The sequence below is a fragment of the Capricornis sumatraensis genome, chromosome 2 (genome assembly GCF_032405125.1).
Source record: "Capricornis sumatraensis isolate serow.1 chromosome 2, serow.2, whole genome shotgun sequence".
Classification (NCBI taxonomy): domain Eukaryota; kingdom Metazoa; phylum Chordata; class Mammalia; order Artiodactyla; family Bovidae; genus Capricornis; species Capricornis sumatraensis.
In genome coordinates this window covers 118,987,530-119,006,160 of record NC_091070.1, presented here as the reverse complement: position 1 = coordinate 119,006,160, position 18,631 = coordinate 118,987,530, and the positions used below count along the sequence as shown (strand labels likewise).

At 43.6% G+C, this 18,631-nt stretch overlaps 1 protein-coding gene across 2 annotated transcripts; it reads left to right on the top strand.

Moving 5' to 3' along the window:
- Positions 1–16,956: 16,956 nt before the first annotated feature.
- Positions 16,957–17,322, top strand: LOC138073788 (cornifin-B). 2 transcript variants are annotated; one of them, XM_068965698.1, is made up of 2 exons: positions 16,957–17,088; positions 17,185–17,322. In XM_068965698.1, exons 1-2 carry the CDS (start codon positions 16,957–16,959, stop codon positions 17,320–17,322), a joined length of 270 nt encoding a protein of 89 aa, XP_068821799.1. The 2 variants fall into 2 exon arrangements, with proteins under 2 accessions (XP_068821799.1, XP_068821798.1); XM_068965697.1 differs by having other exon boundaries at positions 16,957–17,322.
- Positions 17,323–18,631: the final 1,309 nt, after the last annotated feature.

The following is an 18,631-nucleotide window of genomic DNA, read 5'->3' as shown; positions in this document are numbered from 1 at the left end:
GGAGCCCAAGAAAATAAAGTCTCTCACTGTTTTCATTGTTTCCCCACCTATTTGTCATGAAGTGATAGGACCAGATGCCATGATCTTCATTTTTTGAATGTTGAGTTTTAAGCTAGCTTTTCCACTCTCTTCTTTCACTTTCATCAAGAGGCTCTTTAGTTTCTTTTTGATTTCTGCAATAAAGGTGGTGTGTATCTGAGGTTATTAATATTTCTCCTGGTAATCTTGATTCCAGCTTGTGCTTCATCCAGCCCAGCATTTTGCTTGATGTACTCTGCACAGAAGTTAAATAAGCAGGGTGACAATATACAGCCTTGATGTACTCCTTTCCCATTTTGAACCAGTCCTTTGTTCCATGTCAATTTCTTACTGTTGCTCCTTGACTGGCATACAGATTTTTCAGGAAGGCAGGTAAGGTGGTCTGGTATTCCCATATCTTGAAGAATTTTCCATAGTTTGTTGTGATCCACAGTCAAAGACTTTAACATAGTCAATGCAGCAGAAGTAGATGTTTTTCTCTTGCTTTTTTCTATGCTCCCCTTCACATAAAGTAACATAATGTCAGAACACAAAGGGACATCATGCATCCTTTGGTTCAACATCAGGGACCAAAGAGAAAATGTAAAAGCTCTCCCATAATTCCTATATACTCTGAAATGTAAAAATTACTGGATTACTCCAAAACCCCCCTACAAGACTCAGAATATACCACAATGCTGCAGAATGAGGTAATTACTTTTTCCCAAATGCATCATTCAGCTATGATGCCTCTGTTTTTTGGTTTACACTGCTCCTTCTGCCTAGAGTACCAGTTCTTCACTTTGCCCTGTAGGAGATCCTTTGGTTTTAAAGGTCTGGTCCAGATTTTTCCATGGAAACTCACTCGACATCAAGAAAGAACTGAAACCTCCCACAAGCTCTTATGACACTTAAATTTCTATTTTTAAGTAATATAATTACTTTAATTATTTTATGAATCATGCATATAATTGCTTTTTGCATTATAGTTCACTTTTATGTGTTTCTTTCCCCTATTATATTATGAAACCTTGAAGTCTAGGATATTACTCTTCTTAATATTTCCCAATTGCACGATGACTGGCTTTTCCAAATAAAGCTAGAACTTCTGATTCTGAGTGAAATGGTGTTGCTTGTGGCCAACCAGCAGTCTAATAAAAGCTAAAAGAAATTTATAAATATCTGAAGTTGGCTGGGGTCCCAAAAACTCCAGAGAGAAGAGAACTTAAGAGGTGAGCTGTACTTTGTAACCCTGGTACCATTTGTGAATTCTAGGCATGAGTAGAAGAATGAAAAGCTGGACTTTCTACTATGGAAGACTCGCGGGGAGACAGAGAAACCAAAAGAGGTGGTAGATGCTTTGAGGGGCTTCAGGCTTCAGTTTTCCATATTGTGAAAGTTTAGTGAATGGGGGAATGTACAGGTCAAGATACTAAAAACCTCAGCAGAAAGTTTCTGAAGAGTAGAGTTTTCAGTAGTTTTATAAGACAGTGATTGGAGTGTACAAACTGGCAAGGAGAAGGGTTTTGGGGAATACACCAGATTGGAAGTTTAAAACTGTAAGGCCAGGACAAACCAATCTGTTATGATAGAAAATAGAATAGTGGTCATCCTTGGAGAGACTACTGCCTGGAGGGGACACAGTGGAGCTTTCCAGGCTTCCAGAAGTGTTCTCCCTCCTGTGGGTGATGGCTATGTCGGTGCATATGCATAAGCAAAACTCACTGAGCTATGCTGAAAATCTGTGCCCTTTTCATTTTGTTAGTTTTTAACTTCAATGAAAATAGAGATGAATATCTCATAATATATGTCTGTGTATCAAATCATATTGTACACCTTAAACTTATACAATATTATATATCATTTGTTATCTCAATAAAGCTGGGGAGCAGAAAAGAAACAAAAAGGCATCATTTGCCTTAAATAAATTTAAAATAAATAATAATTTATATAATAAATAATTCATTGAAAGATATATGAGACCTCTATACCAAAAACAGAAAACATTATTGAAACAAAAGAACTAAAAAATGAAGATACATGCCATGTCATGTGCTGGAAGACTCTATTACCGCCTAACAGATTCATACAAACAATCATCTGACTCATTACAAAAAGTAAATAGCATTACAAAAATTAGAAGAGTATTTTTTAATAAATGGTGATATGTCAAGTGGATATTCATATGTCCATAATATTCAGATACATGTTAACCCCCACCTTACACATTCACAAAAGTAAACCTTGATAAACTGTAGATCTGAATTTGAAAATTAAAAATATATGATTTTGGAAGAAAACATAGAAGAGCTTGGTATAAGCAAAAATTTACTAAACAGCACAAAAGTGTCATCTATTTAAAATTTAATTTTGTTACATTAAAACTACAAATTTCCTCAAAATATACACAAAGACACAGACTTGGAAAACTGGATACACACACATATATATACACACATATGTATATTCATGTGTATGCATGCATATGTGTATGGATATTTGTATGCAGTATAGATATAAAATATAATTATGTTTACTTATATAATATGATATAAAATAGATAAACATTGTATTCAGAATATATAAAGGACTCCTGCTGCTGCTGCTGCTGCTGCTTCTGCTGCTGCTGCTGCTGCTGCTGCTGCTGCTGCTGCTGCTGCTGCTGCTGCCAAGTCGCTTCAGTCGTGTCCGACTCTGTGCGATCCCACAGACGGCAGCCCACCAGGCTCCCACATCCCTGGGATTCTCCAGGCAAGGACACTAGAGTGGGTTGCCATTTCCTTCTCCAATGCACGAAAGTGAAAAGTGAAAGTGAAGTCTCTCAGTCGTATCTGACTCTTTGCTATCTCATGGACTGCAGCCTACCAGGATCTTCCCTCCGTCCATGGGATTTTCCAGGCAAGAGTACTGGAGTGGGATGACATTGCCTTCTCCAAAAGGACTTCTAGATCAATAAAACCTACTATTTTTTAGGTAACCCACTAGAAAATTGGGCAAAGATTTGAACAGGTCATGAAAGAGAGTGAGCAATAATCGTATAAAAAGATGCTGAACACTATCCCCGATGTCTTCAGAGATATGCAAATTATAATGAAAGCATGGTTCAGTTCAGTTCAGTTCAGTTGCTCAGTCGTGTCCGACTCTTTGTGACCCCATGATCTGCAGCACGCAGGGCCTCCCTGTCCATCACCAACTCCCGGAGTTCACTCAAACTCACATCCATTGAGTCGGTGATGCCATCCAGTCATCTCATCCTCGGTCGTCCCCTTCTCCTCCTGCCCCCAGTCCCTCCCAGCATCTGTCTTTCCCAATGAGTCAACTCTTCGCATCAGGTGGCCAAAATACTGGAGTTTCAGCTTTAGCATCATTCCTTCCAAAGAACACCCAGAGCTAATCTCCTTTAGAATGGACTGGTTGGATCTCTTTGCAGTCCAAGGGACTCTCAAGAGTCTTCTCCAACACCACAGTTCAAAAGCATCAATTCTTCTGTGCTCAGCCTTCTTCACAGTCCAACTCTAACATCCATACATGACCACTGGAAAAACCATAGCCTTGACTAGACAGACCTTAGTCGGCAAAGTAATGTCTCTGCTTTTGAATATGCTATCTAGGTTGGTCATAACTTTCCTTCCAAGGAGTAAGCGTCTTTTAATGTCATGGCTGCAGTCACCATCTGCAGTGATTTTGGAGCCACCCAAATTAAGTCTGACACTGTTTCCACTGATTCCCCATCTATTTCCCATGAAGTGATGGGACTGGATGCCATGATCTTCGTTTTCTGAATGTTGAGCTTTAAGCCAACTTGTTCACTCTCCACTTTCACTTTCATCAAGAGGCTTTTTAGCTCCTCTTCACTTTCTGCCATAAGGGTGGTGTCATCTGCATATCTAAGGTTATTGAGATTTCTCCTGGCAATCTTGATTCCAGCTTGCGCTTCTTCCACTCCAGCGTTTCTCATGATGTACTCTGCATACAAGTAAATAAGCAGGGTGACAATATAAAGCCTTGACGTACTCCTTTTCCTATTTGGAACAAGTCTGTTGTTCCATGTCCAGTTCTAACTGTTGCTTCTTGACCTGCAGATAGGTTTCTCAAGAGGCAGGTCAGGTGGTCTGGTTTCCCATATCACAAAGAATTTTTCCAGTTTATTGTGATCCACACAGTCAAAGGCTTTGGCATAGTCAATAAAGCAGAAATAGATGTTTTTCTGGTACTCTCTTGCTTTTTCGATGATCCAGCGGATGTTGGCAATTTGATCTCTGGTTCCTCTGCTTTTTCTAAAACCAGCTTGAACATCTGGAAGTTCACGGTTCATGTACTGCTGAAGCCTGGCTTGGAGAATTTTGAGCATTACTTTACTAGTGTGTGAGATGAGTGAAATTGTGCGGTCGTTTGAGCATTCTTTGGCATTGCCTGTCTTTAGGATTGGAACGAAAACTGACTTTTCCAGTCCTGTGGCCACTGCTGAGTTTTCCAAATTTGCTGGCATATTGAGTGCAGCACTTTCAGAGCATCATCTTTCAGGATTTGAAAGAGCTCAACTGGGATTCTATCACCTCCACTAGCTTTGTTCGTAGTGATACTTTCTAAGGCCCACTTGACTTCACATTCCAGGATGTCTGGCTTTAGGTGAGTGTGAGTGATCACACCATTGTGATTATCTGGGTCATGAAGATGTTTTTTGTACAGTTCTGCTGTGTATTCTTGCCACCTCTTCTTAATATCTTCTGCTTCTGTTAGGTCGAGACCATTTCTGTCGTTTATCGAGCCCATCTTTGCATGAAATGTTCCCTTGGTATCTCTGATTTTCTTGAAGAGATTTCTAGTCTTTCCCATTCTGTTGTTTTCCTCTATTTCTTTGCATTGATCCCTGAAGAAGGCTTTCTTATCTCTTCTTGCTCTTCTTTGGAACTCTGCATTCAGATGGTTGTATCTTTCCTTTTCTCCTTTGCTTTTCACTTCTCTTCATTCCACAGCTATTTGTAAGGCCTCCCCAGAGAGCCATTTTGCTTTTTTTGCACTTCTTTTCACAATTCAACATATTAGCTGAAATTAAAAACACAGACAATACTAGGTTCTCATAAGAAATGAATAAATCGGAAATCCCATACACTGTTGATGGGAGCCTGCATGGGACAGCCACTTTGAAAAACTATTGCACAGTACTTTCTAACATTGAGCATACACATCTCATCCCAGCAAGTTCATTCTTTAGGGTATATACAACAGAAATGTATGCATATGACACTAAAGCACGTGTATGAAGATGCTCATAGCAGCAGAATTTGTAATAAGCCCAAGCCAAAAGTATTCTAAATACCCATTTAATCATACAGTGAGATGCTACAGAACAATGACATGAGACGCATTATCCTACATAGTATGGGCAAATCCCATAAATACAGCCTTGAGGGAAAGAATGCAGACATTAAAAGCGCATATTGAATGATTCTATTTACAGAGTCAGAATGACTAGAAGGTGAGAGGAAGGCTGTAGCAGGGGAAACTGGTCAAATGCTACGTCTTTATCTGGGTCCTAGGTAAACAGATGCAGCCGCTTTGTGAAATTTCATTGAACTGCATGCAGTTTCCTATACGGGTCTTCCCTCGTGGCTCACTGGTAAAGAATCTGCCTGCTATGCAGAAGATGCAGGTTTGATCCCTGGGTCAGGAAGATCTCCTGGAAGAGGACATGGGAACCCACTCCAGTACTCTTGCCTGGAGAATCCCATGGACAAAGGAGCCTAGCAGGCTACAGTCCATGGAGTCACAAAATGCTTTACACGACTGAAGCGACTTAGCATACACAGAGTTTCCAATATAATATCCTGCTTCCAATTTTTTAATATAAATTTATTTAATTGAAAGTTAATTACTTCACAATATTGTATTGGTTTTGCCATACATCAGCATGAATTCACCACAGGTACACACGTGTTCCCCATCCTGAACCCCCCTCCCTCCCCATACCATCCCTAAAGGTTATATTTCCAATCTTAATTTACTTGAAAAATAATCCTTTTTTCCCCCCAATGTTCCTGTGTGTACTTCGCTACTTTCCTCTCCTATCATGTCTTCAAAGCCCGTTCAAAATAAATCAATAAGATTAAAACAATATTTCTGTTCTTCTGCAGAAAGGAAAGTGTACTTAGAACTCTAAATACTACAGAAATGGAGGGAAGGCTCATTGCCATTGTCTCTTGCTATCCCTCTTCCTCCACTTGCCGGGAAAATTCTCTCCACCCCAGAGCAAAACAATGCCCTACCTGATCCACTTGCCCAACTGGGTGAACACAAACCTGGTCGGCTCCTATTCTCTGCCACTGCCTCTTCTGGCCAAGAGCCCCTTAGAGGCCAAGCGCCCAGGCATGGGTATCTGCATTGGAGATGTTCTGACAATTCCTTTGGAGAAACGGACATGGGTTCTGTAGTCAGACTGAACAGCATTGAATCTCAGGATCTCTTGTTTCTTAGCTGTCCGACTGCATCCAGTCACTTAGATCCTGAGACTTAGTTTTCTCATATGTGAAAAACTGTAATGGTTTAATAACACTTATTTGCAGAATTTTTGTGGTGATAATATCTATAAATTGACTGGATATTGTATATGTTCAATAAATGGTTGGTCTTAACAACCATCTTTTACAACTGGGGAAGGTAGCTCCAAAACATTAGTATAAGGATACCATTCTGCCTAGAGAGTGGCCATATGGAAGTCTCTTTTCTGGCTCAGCAATCTATGCTAATTGTAAATTGTCTCTTTCCCAGTGTGGAGAGCACTCGGGTCCAGGAAAGATGGGACGGGGTCCTCGTTTTGGCTCTGCTACTAAATAGACCTATGATTTTCAGTAAGTCCCTTAACCTGGGTCCTTTGTCCACAAAATGAGAAGTTGAATTGGATGTTTTCTTTCTGCCCAACAATTAGGTGGATCCATGCATTGGGGTAGGGCTTCCTCAACGGCTCAGCAAGCAAAGAATCTGCCTGCTGCAACGCAGGAGACACAGGAGACGCGAGTTCAATCCCTGAGTCGGGAAGATTCCCTGGAGAAGGAAATGGCATATTCTTGCCTGGAAAACCCCATGGACAATTGGAGTGAGGGGTGCTTTGTACTTTTGTAAGCGCTATTCCCTACCCCACCCTCTCTATTCCCTTAAGAGTGGATTGGCTGATCCCATATGTAAAGTCCACGTGTTCTGGGCATGGGCAAAGCCCAGAAAATGAGAATAAACAAATGAAAAGGAGGTAAGGGGACTTCCCTGGCAGTCCAGTGGTTAGGACTTCACCTTCCAATGCAGGTTCAAACCCTGGTCAGGAAGCTAAGATCCCACATGTCTCATGGCCAAAAAAAAAAAAAACCCCAAAAACATAAAACAGAAGCAATATTGTAACAAATTCAATAAAGACTTTTTTAAAAAGAAAGAATGTCAGATTTATGAACAATTTCAGATGAAAGTAAACCAAAAAATATTTTTTAAAAGCTACAACTGTGCATTTTAGGTTTTGAAAAATAAAGATTTATTTTGAATTGGCGGAGGAAGGAGGGAGGTGAAAAGCTATAATTTTCAGGACTTTGGGACTCCAAAGTTCATAATTTGGCCCTTCCAGAAGAGGAAATAAGAGTATGTCACTCCAGATACACCTCTTTGACATAAAAAATTATTTCAAGCGGAAGGCAATTAAGAAACAGCAAACAGAAAAATTCAACCCCCTGCCCCGCCCCTTTTGGCCTAAAAGCAGAGTATAAATTCTAGTACTGGAGATAGAATCTCATCAGACCAGAGATGGCAGGAGAGGAATCTGCAAACCAAACTTCCCCCATTAGTTCCCGCCCATTTATTTACCTTCTGCTGCCCTTGGAAGCCTAAAATTGCTTTCCTTTGTCCTGTCATTTCTCTATAGATGTGTTGGTCTTTGTTGAAGATGCTCTACAAGCCACAGTCTTGGACCACAGCTTTGAGTTACTTTTTGTTTTAGAGGGAAGTGCGTTGTGCATGTTAATAAACTGATTTTCTCTTGCTGATCTTTTTTTTTTTTTAAAAAAAGGAGTCCTAGCTAAAAACCTAAAATGGGTAGAGGTAAAGTCTTGCTTTCATTACACCACCAAAAATTCTCACTATCACGAGCGTGATGGTATACAGGCAGGTGACACAGAACCATCTCTTGGCTCCAGGCCACTGAGTCCAAAACCAGCCCAGGCAAACCAGCCTGAGCCTGTCTTTTGATGATTCCCTGGAGGGAAGGTGGGGGTTCAAGGGTATGTGGAAGTACTTAGCCTTCTTTGAATGGGATTTAATTGCTTTCCAAGCTTCCCAATATCCTTAGGCCAAACACTCACATCCACAGGCATCTAGTTGCATCAACATCAACATCAACTAGTGCCCCAGTAAATTAGCACCACCCTGTACCTCTTTCCACCTGAAGGAGTTATGGACTGGGGATCCTTGTCTGCATTAAAGTCCTAAGAGTTGAGATATTCTGTTGGAGCAATGATTTTCAAACCTGCTTGCCTCTGAGGACTTTTTTTTTAATTGACTGATTAAATAAATCTCAAGTGGAGTCCATAGGGATATTTTTAAAGACACCAGATAATGTCCATTTCAATCAAGGAAGAAAAATCATTGGGTTTAGAATCTAGTGTTTCCCAACTTATCTGATCACAGAAACCACCCTATGAGCACTTTAGAAATACAGATCCCCAGGCATCCTCTGGCTACTCACAGAAGGCTGCCCCTTTCTCTACCAGACTTCATATAGGCTGGGACTCCATGCTTGACAAGTAGTTGTCATTCAGCAGCTATGTGTTAAATAAATGGCTGACTACTCCACAAATCAAGACAATTATGGAATGTTCTGAGTCACTGGAGATGAGTTTCTAACAACAGAGGTACTTCAGACTCTCAGGAGAAGCAATGTACTTGATATCTAGAATCTATCTACTGTGCTACACTCACTACAATAGTCACTTTACATATATAATCTCACTGAATAGTAGCTCTGGAAGCAAATCTTATTGTTCCTAACCCAAGGATTTAAGATAAATTGAGGTTGATTAAGGTCTCAAAGTCACAATGCTAAATTTGCTTCTTGGCCCTTCCACCTATTTACCACGTAAACTTGGGCAGGGGACATTCTCTGTGCTTTAGCTTCCACATCTGTAGAATGTTTTTCATGACCTACTCCTAGCAGTGACATTGTGGGGATTAGTGTCAAGTGCCTAGAACAAAGTCTAACACTGTGTAGATGCCATGTCTTCTCCAAGGGATCTTCCCAACTCAGGAACTGAACCCAGGGTCTCCTGGGTCTCCTGCATTGGCAAGCAGATTTTCACCACTGAGCCACCAAGGAAGCCCTAATCAAATAGGAGCTATTATTATTAAGAAACTTTTCCAATCTCTCTCTCTCTCTCACACACACACACACACATACACACACACAGCTAGTAAGGAGCAGAGCTAGAGCTTGAACACAAGACTTTATGTTTTCAAGTCTGTGATCTGTATTTTTTAATTTATTGTTGTTGTTGTTTTTTTTTTTTTTAATATTCATTTATTTGGTTTTGCCAGGTCTTAGTCGTGGTGTATGAGATCTTTAGTTGCAGCACTGGGATCTAGTTCCCTGACCGGGAATTGAAACTGGGCCCAAGCATTGGGAGAGGAAAGTCTTAGCCATTGGACCACCATGGAAGGCCCCTCAAATCTGTGACATCTAGAAGCCATTCTGCACTCTGGAGGTGTTTTTTGTAGAGGTGGATCAGTGATGAAGCAGGCACAGCTGAACAAACAAGAGGGAACCAACAACTACAAACAGCAGTCACCTCCAACAGGGTTTTGGACTCTCTGTCCAAAGATGCTTAGTCATGTGGTTATCAGTCTGCCCCTCCAACAGCCCAAGGGGCAATGAGTGATCAGTGGGGGAGCATTTATCTATGATATAAATCTGAACCATCCCTGATTCCATTTCAAAACTCAGTAGCCTCTCTTTCTCTCCGTGTATGTCTTTGACCATCTATACCCTATCCTACTGCTGTTTCAAGATAGAGAAACTCTGTCTAGAAAAGGCAACAGATAGGCAAATGCTTGTTCAGCTGTGTGAGAATATCAGGACCCAACCAGGATTCCCCCTCCTCCCTCCACTCCCTCTTCTTCTCCTTGTCCTAATCCTTGTCCTATCCTCCCTCTCCTCCTTCTAAGAGTAGCTCTCCAGTGTATAGAATATCCCACAAGTATTGAGAAGCAATATGGCAAAGTTGTTAAGGGACTGTGTCCTGGCACATCCTACTTTTATGACCTCTTGGGAGAGTTGCTTTACATTTTTCTGCCCCCATTTCCTTACCAAGGGCATGTCCACATCATTGTGTGATTACCAACTTTAGCCACCCCCTGCACTCCAACTTGAATAAAGTATGGACTGTGTGGTCATTGCCACTATCCAATACCTTGTATATAATCTGAGAAACATGTACATCTGAAAGTGTCGTAGAAGAAATGAGAAGAGATAAAGCATCCATAAAGCCTGGGCATGTGGTCCCACTCTCAAAGGTCACCCTGTCCTTGGGTCCCTTCTCTCTCTTTTACACACACACACACACACTGAGAGAAGAAAAGGAAAACCACACGGACAAAAGAAAGAAGATTCATGAGATTTGAAGTGAAAGGAAACCGACAAATTAGCAAGAATGACTGTGTACAACATCCATTCATCCTAATAGTGTTTGAAGCATCATTTCACTTAATCTTTACAGTAATCTTGTGAAATACAATTAAAGTTCCTATTATAAAAAAAAAATAGGGTGTTGAAGTGCAGAAAGGTTCGGTAATTTGCTCAAGGTCATCTGACCAACAGGAGCATAACAACTGGGCCAGACACTAAGCCTTGGCCCTTTCTTTCTTCCTACCTCAAGTAAAAGAGGCCAGATTTAAATTTTTTATCCATCCTTTCAGGGGAAAGAAAAGAGGGAGGGGGAAGAACTCTGTTCTTAGGAAGACAGGTTTCTATCTGATTCTTCCACTAAAGAAGCCACGAAGCTCTATTCATAATAGCCAAGACATGAGAGCAACCTAGATGTTCAGCCACAGAGGAGTGAATATAGCATACGTGGTCTATACAGCTATATAGATAGATAGATAGATAGATATAGATATATACAATGTATGTAGTAGGTATAGGCAATGGAACATCACTCAGTCATAAAAAAGAACAAAATGGTGCCATTTGCAGCAACACGGATGGACCTAGAGGTTGTCAGGAAGGAAGCAAGTAAGAAAAAAAAAGACAAATATCATATGATATCATTTATATGAGAAATCTTTTTAAAATGTTACAGATGAACTTATCTATAAAAACATAAACAGAGTCACAGATACAGAAAACAAACTGTTGTTACCGGGGGGAAAGGAGATGGGGAGGGGTACACTGGGAGACTGAGATTGACGTATACACACTACTGTATATAAACTAGATACCTAATAATGATCTACGGAATAGCACAGAGAGCTCTACTCAGAAGTCGGTAACGATCTCCATGGGAAAAGAATCTGGAAAAAAAAAAAAAAGTGGATATATGTATTACTGACTCACTTTGCCGCATAACTCAAACTAACACTCCTGGCGGGCTACAGCCCATGGGGTCACAATGAGTGGGACAGAACGGAGTGACTAACACACTGAAACTAGCACACCATTGTAAATCAGCCATATCCCAATAAAGGAAGAAGCTTCTTGCCTGGACCGTGTCCCTTCCATGCTCCGCCTCTCTCTTGCTCCCTGGGGCCTGGGCTGGCTAGGGGCTCTGCAGCACTAGGGCTTCCACGCTCTTCCCAGCTCACCATTCATGCCAGCAACCGCTGCTTCTCTTGCCTCCTGTGCCGAAGCATCCAGGAGGCTTCTGAACACCTAGGTCTGGTGTTTCCTCTCCTCCTCTTCTTTTATAGACGGGGGCACTGTGTGTTATAGAGACTTTGTTTCCCTTTAGCCATCCGAGCCTGAGATGCACGGGGGGTGGTCAACATTCTGGTCTCCTGAGCTCCTCACAGTGGTCAGGGTGACAGTAAAACTCACGTGTTTCTAGATGTTCCCATATTTTAAATACGGGTTCCTGTGCTAAAAGGATGAGCTTTCGAATCTGGCAAGTCAGTCCCTGCGTGCTCTGGGCCCTGGGGAAGTAAAGGGGGAGGGAGTGACCTCAGTCAGCAAAGGAAGAGTGTGATCACTGTGTTCACAAGTGTGGGGGTCCCCTTCCTTACTCTGTGCACGAGTGAGGAACTAGCTCCACACTCGGAGCGAGCTAGTGGAGGAACGATCCCCAGCTGGCCCAGAGGGGAGCTGGGTTCTGACGAGGGGGGAGCAGCAGCCTCCTGTGAAAGGTCAAGGAACCGACTCTTTCTGAGAGATGCATTCACCATCAGAAACCACCCAGTCCCCCTTTGCTTTGTGTGGGAAGTGTATGGGGCCAGGTTCACTGGCTAACGCCACCCTGATAGTAAAAAGCAGACCTTCTTTGAAAGGGAGAACTGACTTAATGCCAACCACTGGTGAGCTTCAGATGAACAAATGGGGAAAATGATGTCAGGGGTCAAGGGAAAGTTACAGAGTCGGGATCCAGAGCAGTGCGGGGTGGAGTGCAGGAAGCACATGTCAAGACAGGCAGGAGAACCCAGCCAAGGCGGGGTACTGGGTGACAGGGAAATTCTTTGACATCCAGAGCCAAGACCCAGAGCTGGGTTCAGATCCTCCAGAGCCTGAGACAAGCTGGCTGATACCACAGGACAGAGAGCAGGAAGCAGGTTCCTCAGGCCTGAGAATCTTACCAAATGTAGCAACAGATTCTGCCCCAAGCCCCCTATGTCAGGAGCCTGTGAGAAGGAGTTTGGGTAAAGAGAGGGACCTGGCCCAAGCCCAGAGGGGTGTTAAAGTGAGGTGAGAGGCTAGGAGCTCGGCTGTCATCATGGTGCTGGTAGCAGCCCAGAGGGAGACAGATCGTTAAACCGACTGACCGTGAACCCTGGGTGGAGAAGGCAGAGGAAGCTGTCTGTCCCTAAGCTTTGCTGAACCCTTACTCTCCCTTTCAACTCATTTCAAAAGAAGAGAGCCTTCTCAGAAATCAGATTATGCCATTCATTCATTCACCCATTCACTGAGTCAGTCAGTCAGTCAGTCATTCTATAATTGCCAAGTCACACAGCAGCTACTACTTACCAGGCACCATGGATGGATGTGGACCAAGGGTGATGGGCTCACAGTGGGAGGCCCATCTAGGACTCGGGGTCATAAGAGGTGACCACCTGTGCAGCCAGCATGTGCTCCATAAACATTTAGGTATGTGTTTGGGGGTAGAGGAAGGAGGAGCTATCTATACAGCTGGGTTTAAGGGTGACTAGGATTCTCCAAAGGCCACACCTAGTAACATATTGTGTTTTGAGGGCAGCTCTGAAGCAGTGACCTCAGTTACATGTTGCGTACATCAGAGGAAATTGCCAGTGTAAGGACCCTCAGGGAATCCCTGCTCTAATGTCCCCAGAAAGAGAAGCTCATGGTGAGGAGACTCTCCAGGATCTGGCCATCATGGAGGGAACCTACCCCTGGGCAGATGCTCAGAAGTATCTTCTGCTATGCTCAATGCTATTACTGTTAAGGGCACCTAGGCTCTGTCACTATGCCCCTGGGACTTCCTCCAACATGAAAACAACTCTGCTTCAAAACAGTCATTTTAGCATTTCAGCCTTTCTCTCCTTCTCTCAGACCCAGTCCACTGAGCGATGGTAAACTAGATGAGCCCTTACTTTGCCCTATGCTAACTCGTGCCCCTTCTATTTTTAGCAGTGCTGGAAATACCTTCTGTTTATCCCCAGAGCCGCTTTAAACATTCAGTAGCATTTTTCCTACTTAAGAGGATTTATCTTAGCAAATATTAAGGGCTCATCCAAAAGGCAAGGCTCTTCCTGACCTCACACTGCCACTCACATGATGCTTTCCCAGGACTGTGAGTGGGTCCAGCTCCAAACCAGGAAGGCTGAGTTCCCCCTTTCCACCTTTAGTCATTTTCCTGCCTGAGCTTAATTTGCTCTGTAGGCATTAGGAGCAAGGATGGATTAGTACAAAGATGAACACAGGATTTCTGTGTGAAATTCCTTTTCTCATGGGGTCTCTTGTTTGATCTTGGGTGAGTTATTTAACCTCTCACAGCCTCAAACTGTTACCACTTGAGAAGCATGGATCTAGTGAAGATCTCAGAGTTCCATTAAACTAGTGGTTCTGAACTAGGCTGTGTCCCTCACCCTAGGGAGTTCTTACTCTGAGGGGAAGGGGTCTTCATACTGGGAAAGCTCCTAGAATGAGACATAACAGGTGTATATTTAGAACTTGTTCAACGTTTGTTGAACGAATGAGGATACAGATATTACTATGGGAACACTGTTGAACTGATGCTTTTGAACTGTGATGTTGGAGAAGACTCTTGAGGGTCCTTTGGACTACAAAGAGATCCAACCAGTCTATCCTAAAGGAAATCAGTCCTGAATATTCATTGGAAGGACTGATGATGAAGCTGAAGCCCCAGTACTTTGGCCACCTGATGCAAAGAGCTGCCTCATTAGAAAAGACCCTGATGCTGGGAACGTTTAAAGGCAGGAGGAGAAGGGGATGACAGAGGACGAGATGGTTAAATGGCATAAGCAGCTGATCGGATATGAGTCTGAGCAAGCTCCGGGAGATGGTGAAGGACAGGGAAGTCTGGTGTGCAGACCATGGGGTCGCAAAGAGTCAGATATGGCTGAGAGACTAAACAACAATAACTGTTGTTTTGAGCAGACACATTTCTGATGCACAGAAAGCCCCCCCCCCCCCCACCTCCATACACATACAAAGATACAGAGCCACAAAGCAAGGAAACCATTGCAGCCAGCAAGATTCTCAAGGTTCTGGGTCTGGAGTAGGAAGTAGGCAAGAGGTGGGGAAGTGTTCACCCTGGAGGGCTCCCTGAATGGGCTGGGGGTAAAGGTGGTTAGAAAAGACTGCCGGGTTTTCAGGTGGGGGTGGGATAGAGTTGTGTTAAGAAGGAGGGCAGGGCCATGTTCCGAAGGCTGGGTGGAGTGGAGAGAAAAGTTTATCCCAGAAGAGGAATTAGCTCTTGAAAATCTCTGAAATAGGAGAGGGGTGAAGGTGTGGTTGGTGAAAGCAAAGCAGGTTTACCCAGATTAGCAACCAGTCAGAGAGGGGTGAGGTTGGTGGTGGTGGTGGGGGGGGTGATAATTAATTCCAAATGTGTGTAGTTTAATGGAGTTGGGAGAAAGACAGGGGGATGAACAAAGGGGTGTAGGACATTTCAGACAAGGACTCTATAACCAGTCAATCCCATGCTCTCTAGCATCTAGCATTATAAGGCAGACGGGGCGTGCCCACTTCAGCTCATCTGATCCCCTTCCTTTCCCATCTGCTCAAATGTGCTCTGTCCCACAGCACATGAGGAACAACCATCCCTAGGAAAAAGGCAGCAGGAAAGTGGCACTACCGCAAAAGGACTCAATTCTTTCTTCAGAAGTGGCTCATTAAACACTCCAGGAAGCCTGTGGGTCACCCCTACCCCAGACAAGCCCTATTCTGGGTCCAGGGGGGAGGGGCAATTGGAATTAGGCCCAGGTGACATCACTGTCATACAGCCAGTGCCAAAGAATATCAAGTGGGTGGTTTTCATCACAAAAGCTGAGCCAACTGATAATTGAGAGGAATCAGGTGAATCACGTTTGACAGGTAAGGAAGGAAAACAGAGGGGGCCCCCGATGATTGTATTTCCTTGAGGCAGGGCTCATTCATTGTATAAAAGGCCAGCTGGCCCGTTGACTTCACAACCGACTGGAGCAACCAGACAATCTGTTCTTCTCTGTGGACTAGGTGAGTCTCTGATTAGAATCCATTTGAAATTTTTATTTTATCATTGTTGGAAAATGGACAGAGGCAAACACGTGTAAGAGGGCTGAAGAGAGAATACTGGGGTGTCTTTATTTTAAATGAAATGTGGTTTGGGTTTGAAAGGACATTAGAGCTGGTGAAGGTAGCCCCTTCAGTGGACAGTTATGGAACTGGGGGTCAAAAAGGAGGACAATCTTTGTAAGTTCTCAAGGTAAATTAGTGGTCATGTTACCACTGGAACTCAGGACACACTCAGCAACAGCATTATTCTGTTTCTGATAACTTATTATACAAATTTTAATTCATAAGATGGACCTCTACTGAATATTTATTATATTTAAGGCACAGTGCTAGGTACTGTGGAGGGGATCAAACGGTCACAGAACTTACTCGGCAAACTTACAACCTAGTAGGGAAGACAATGCATGTATACACGTAGCTGGAATCTAAAGCAGATAGTGACCGGGATCAGAGAATAGTCAGGGAAAGGCAGTGGCAGTTTGGGGGAGCTCAGGATGAGCTGCTGGTGATGACGCATGATGTGAGCTGTGATGGAGGAGTATTTGGGCACACAGAGATGGGAAGGGAAGCATTTCAGAGAGGCCTCTGTACACAAAGGCCAGAGTAAAGTCGGAGGAGCTTAGATTGTATACTCATCCAATAAGTCACAAGGTGTTCTGTGTGATACTAGAGGTGTGTACAGTGCAGTTCTTTCTACATCACTTTCTAAATGACTTAATATGTGGTTTTGAGTTTTGTCGATAAGGGATGTGACATGTCTGAGGAAGAAAGGGAGCCAAGGAATGAATCCCCCTGAAATGGCACAGAAATGAGTTGCCTTTAAGCTCCTACTCTTGAAAAAACTCAGAAATTATCAAAGCATGTTTTTATCAAATTTAGCTAGGAGGAACAGAGACTCTCTCCTTTTTAAAGAGGCCTGAAATGAAACTATTTGGGATTTAACTTGATTTCTTCTCTGTTTAATCAAATATTGAGTCAGCTTTTCTGTCTCTAGGTTCAGCCTCCTTTGAAGCATGAGTTCCCACCAGCAGAAGCAGCCCTGTGTCCCACCTCCACAGATTCAGCAGCATCAGGTGAAACAGCCCTGCCAGCCTCCTCCCCAGGAACCATGCATCCCCCAAACCAAGGAGCCGTGCCACACCAAAGTGCCAGAGCCCTGCCACCCCAAAGTGCCGGAGCCCTGCCACCCCAAGGTTCCGGAGCCCTGCCACCCCAAGGTTCCGGAGCCCTGTCACCCCAAGGTTCCGGAGCCCTGCCACCCCAAGGTTCCGGAGCCCTGCCACCCTAAGGTCCCGGAGCCCTGCCACCCCAAGGTCCCGGAGCCATGTCCTTCACCAGTCGTCCCAGGGCCAGCTCAGCAGAAGACCAAGCAGAAGTAATGTGGTCCACAGCCGCGCCTTTGAGGAACTGACCACCAGCTGCTGAATCTCCTCCATCTGCTTCTGCTGCCCCGTTTGCAGTTAGTGTGCCGTCACCCTGAATCATAACCCCTCCTTCTTTGTATCCTGTAAAAAGCTTCCCTCACATTCAGTCTGGAGGGTTCCTGAGCTTCTGAATCAGATTGAAAAGCTCACTGGCTGAGCTAGTCTTCCGGCTGCTCAGGGCTCATCTGAAGAAGGATGTTGGGGTTGGGGGAATCAAGTGCATCTTCCCTGCTCTGCCCCCATTAAATATGTTTAACTCGATAGCAGACTGTATGTGTCCCTGGCTGATAGCTTCCTTCATGGTTCTTTCATGTGAAGCAAAAACTGCCCGCAGCAAGGGCTGGTTGTGCGAGCTCCAGTCAGAACGGATCTAGACATCGGGAACATGTGTGTGTGTCTGTGTGTGTGTGACTACACTCACAAGCATTGCTAGGCTGGCATTGGGAGAGCAGGCAAGACCGCCAGAGTCTGTTACTTTGGGCAGCCTGAGTTAGAGCAGGACTTTCTTCTCAAAAGAGTAAATAATTCATATCTAAGTGTAGATGGTGTCTGCTTCATGCCATCTCTGACTCTACCCACACTGCCTTTATTCTGTCCCTATTTCTTTATTATTATTCCTGTTCCATCATGATTATCTGTTCTTCACTCATTCTCCCTGCCTGATGTACCCCACACATGGAGCCAAGCTCTTAAGCACACTCACAGACACAAACACACACACATCTTCATTCACACATACCTACCCACACTCTCACACACAGACACACACACAGATCCCCCAAATTATAAAACACACACACACACACACACACACACAATGATTCAATCAACTTACTCTTTTTTGTTGTTCTTTCGCTGGATCCCCAGTATGAAGACCCCAATACTGTAACAGCAGAAAGGAGAGTAACACCCACAGTGTGTGCCCTAGGAGGAACCTAAAAGGGGTCATCTTCACTGCTGTCTCACAGGAAGATACATTCACACAAATACACACCGACATAAAGGCACGCATGCCTCCCTCTCTCTCCACACACACACAGGGTACTTCTCAGAGTAGAACATAAGAGCCATGCAGCAAATAAAAATGGAAAAGAAAAGTTTAGGCAAGTTTAAGAAGGAAAAGAGGTTAATACATATGAGACCAAAATTAGGATAAAGTTGAGGGAGAGCAGATAATTAAGATACAGAAGGCAACCTAGGTGTCCATTGATCGACAAGTGGATAGAGATGATGTGGTATACACATACACAATGGGATGTTACTA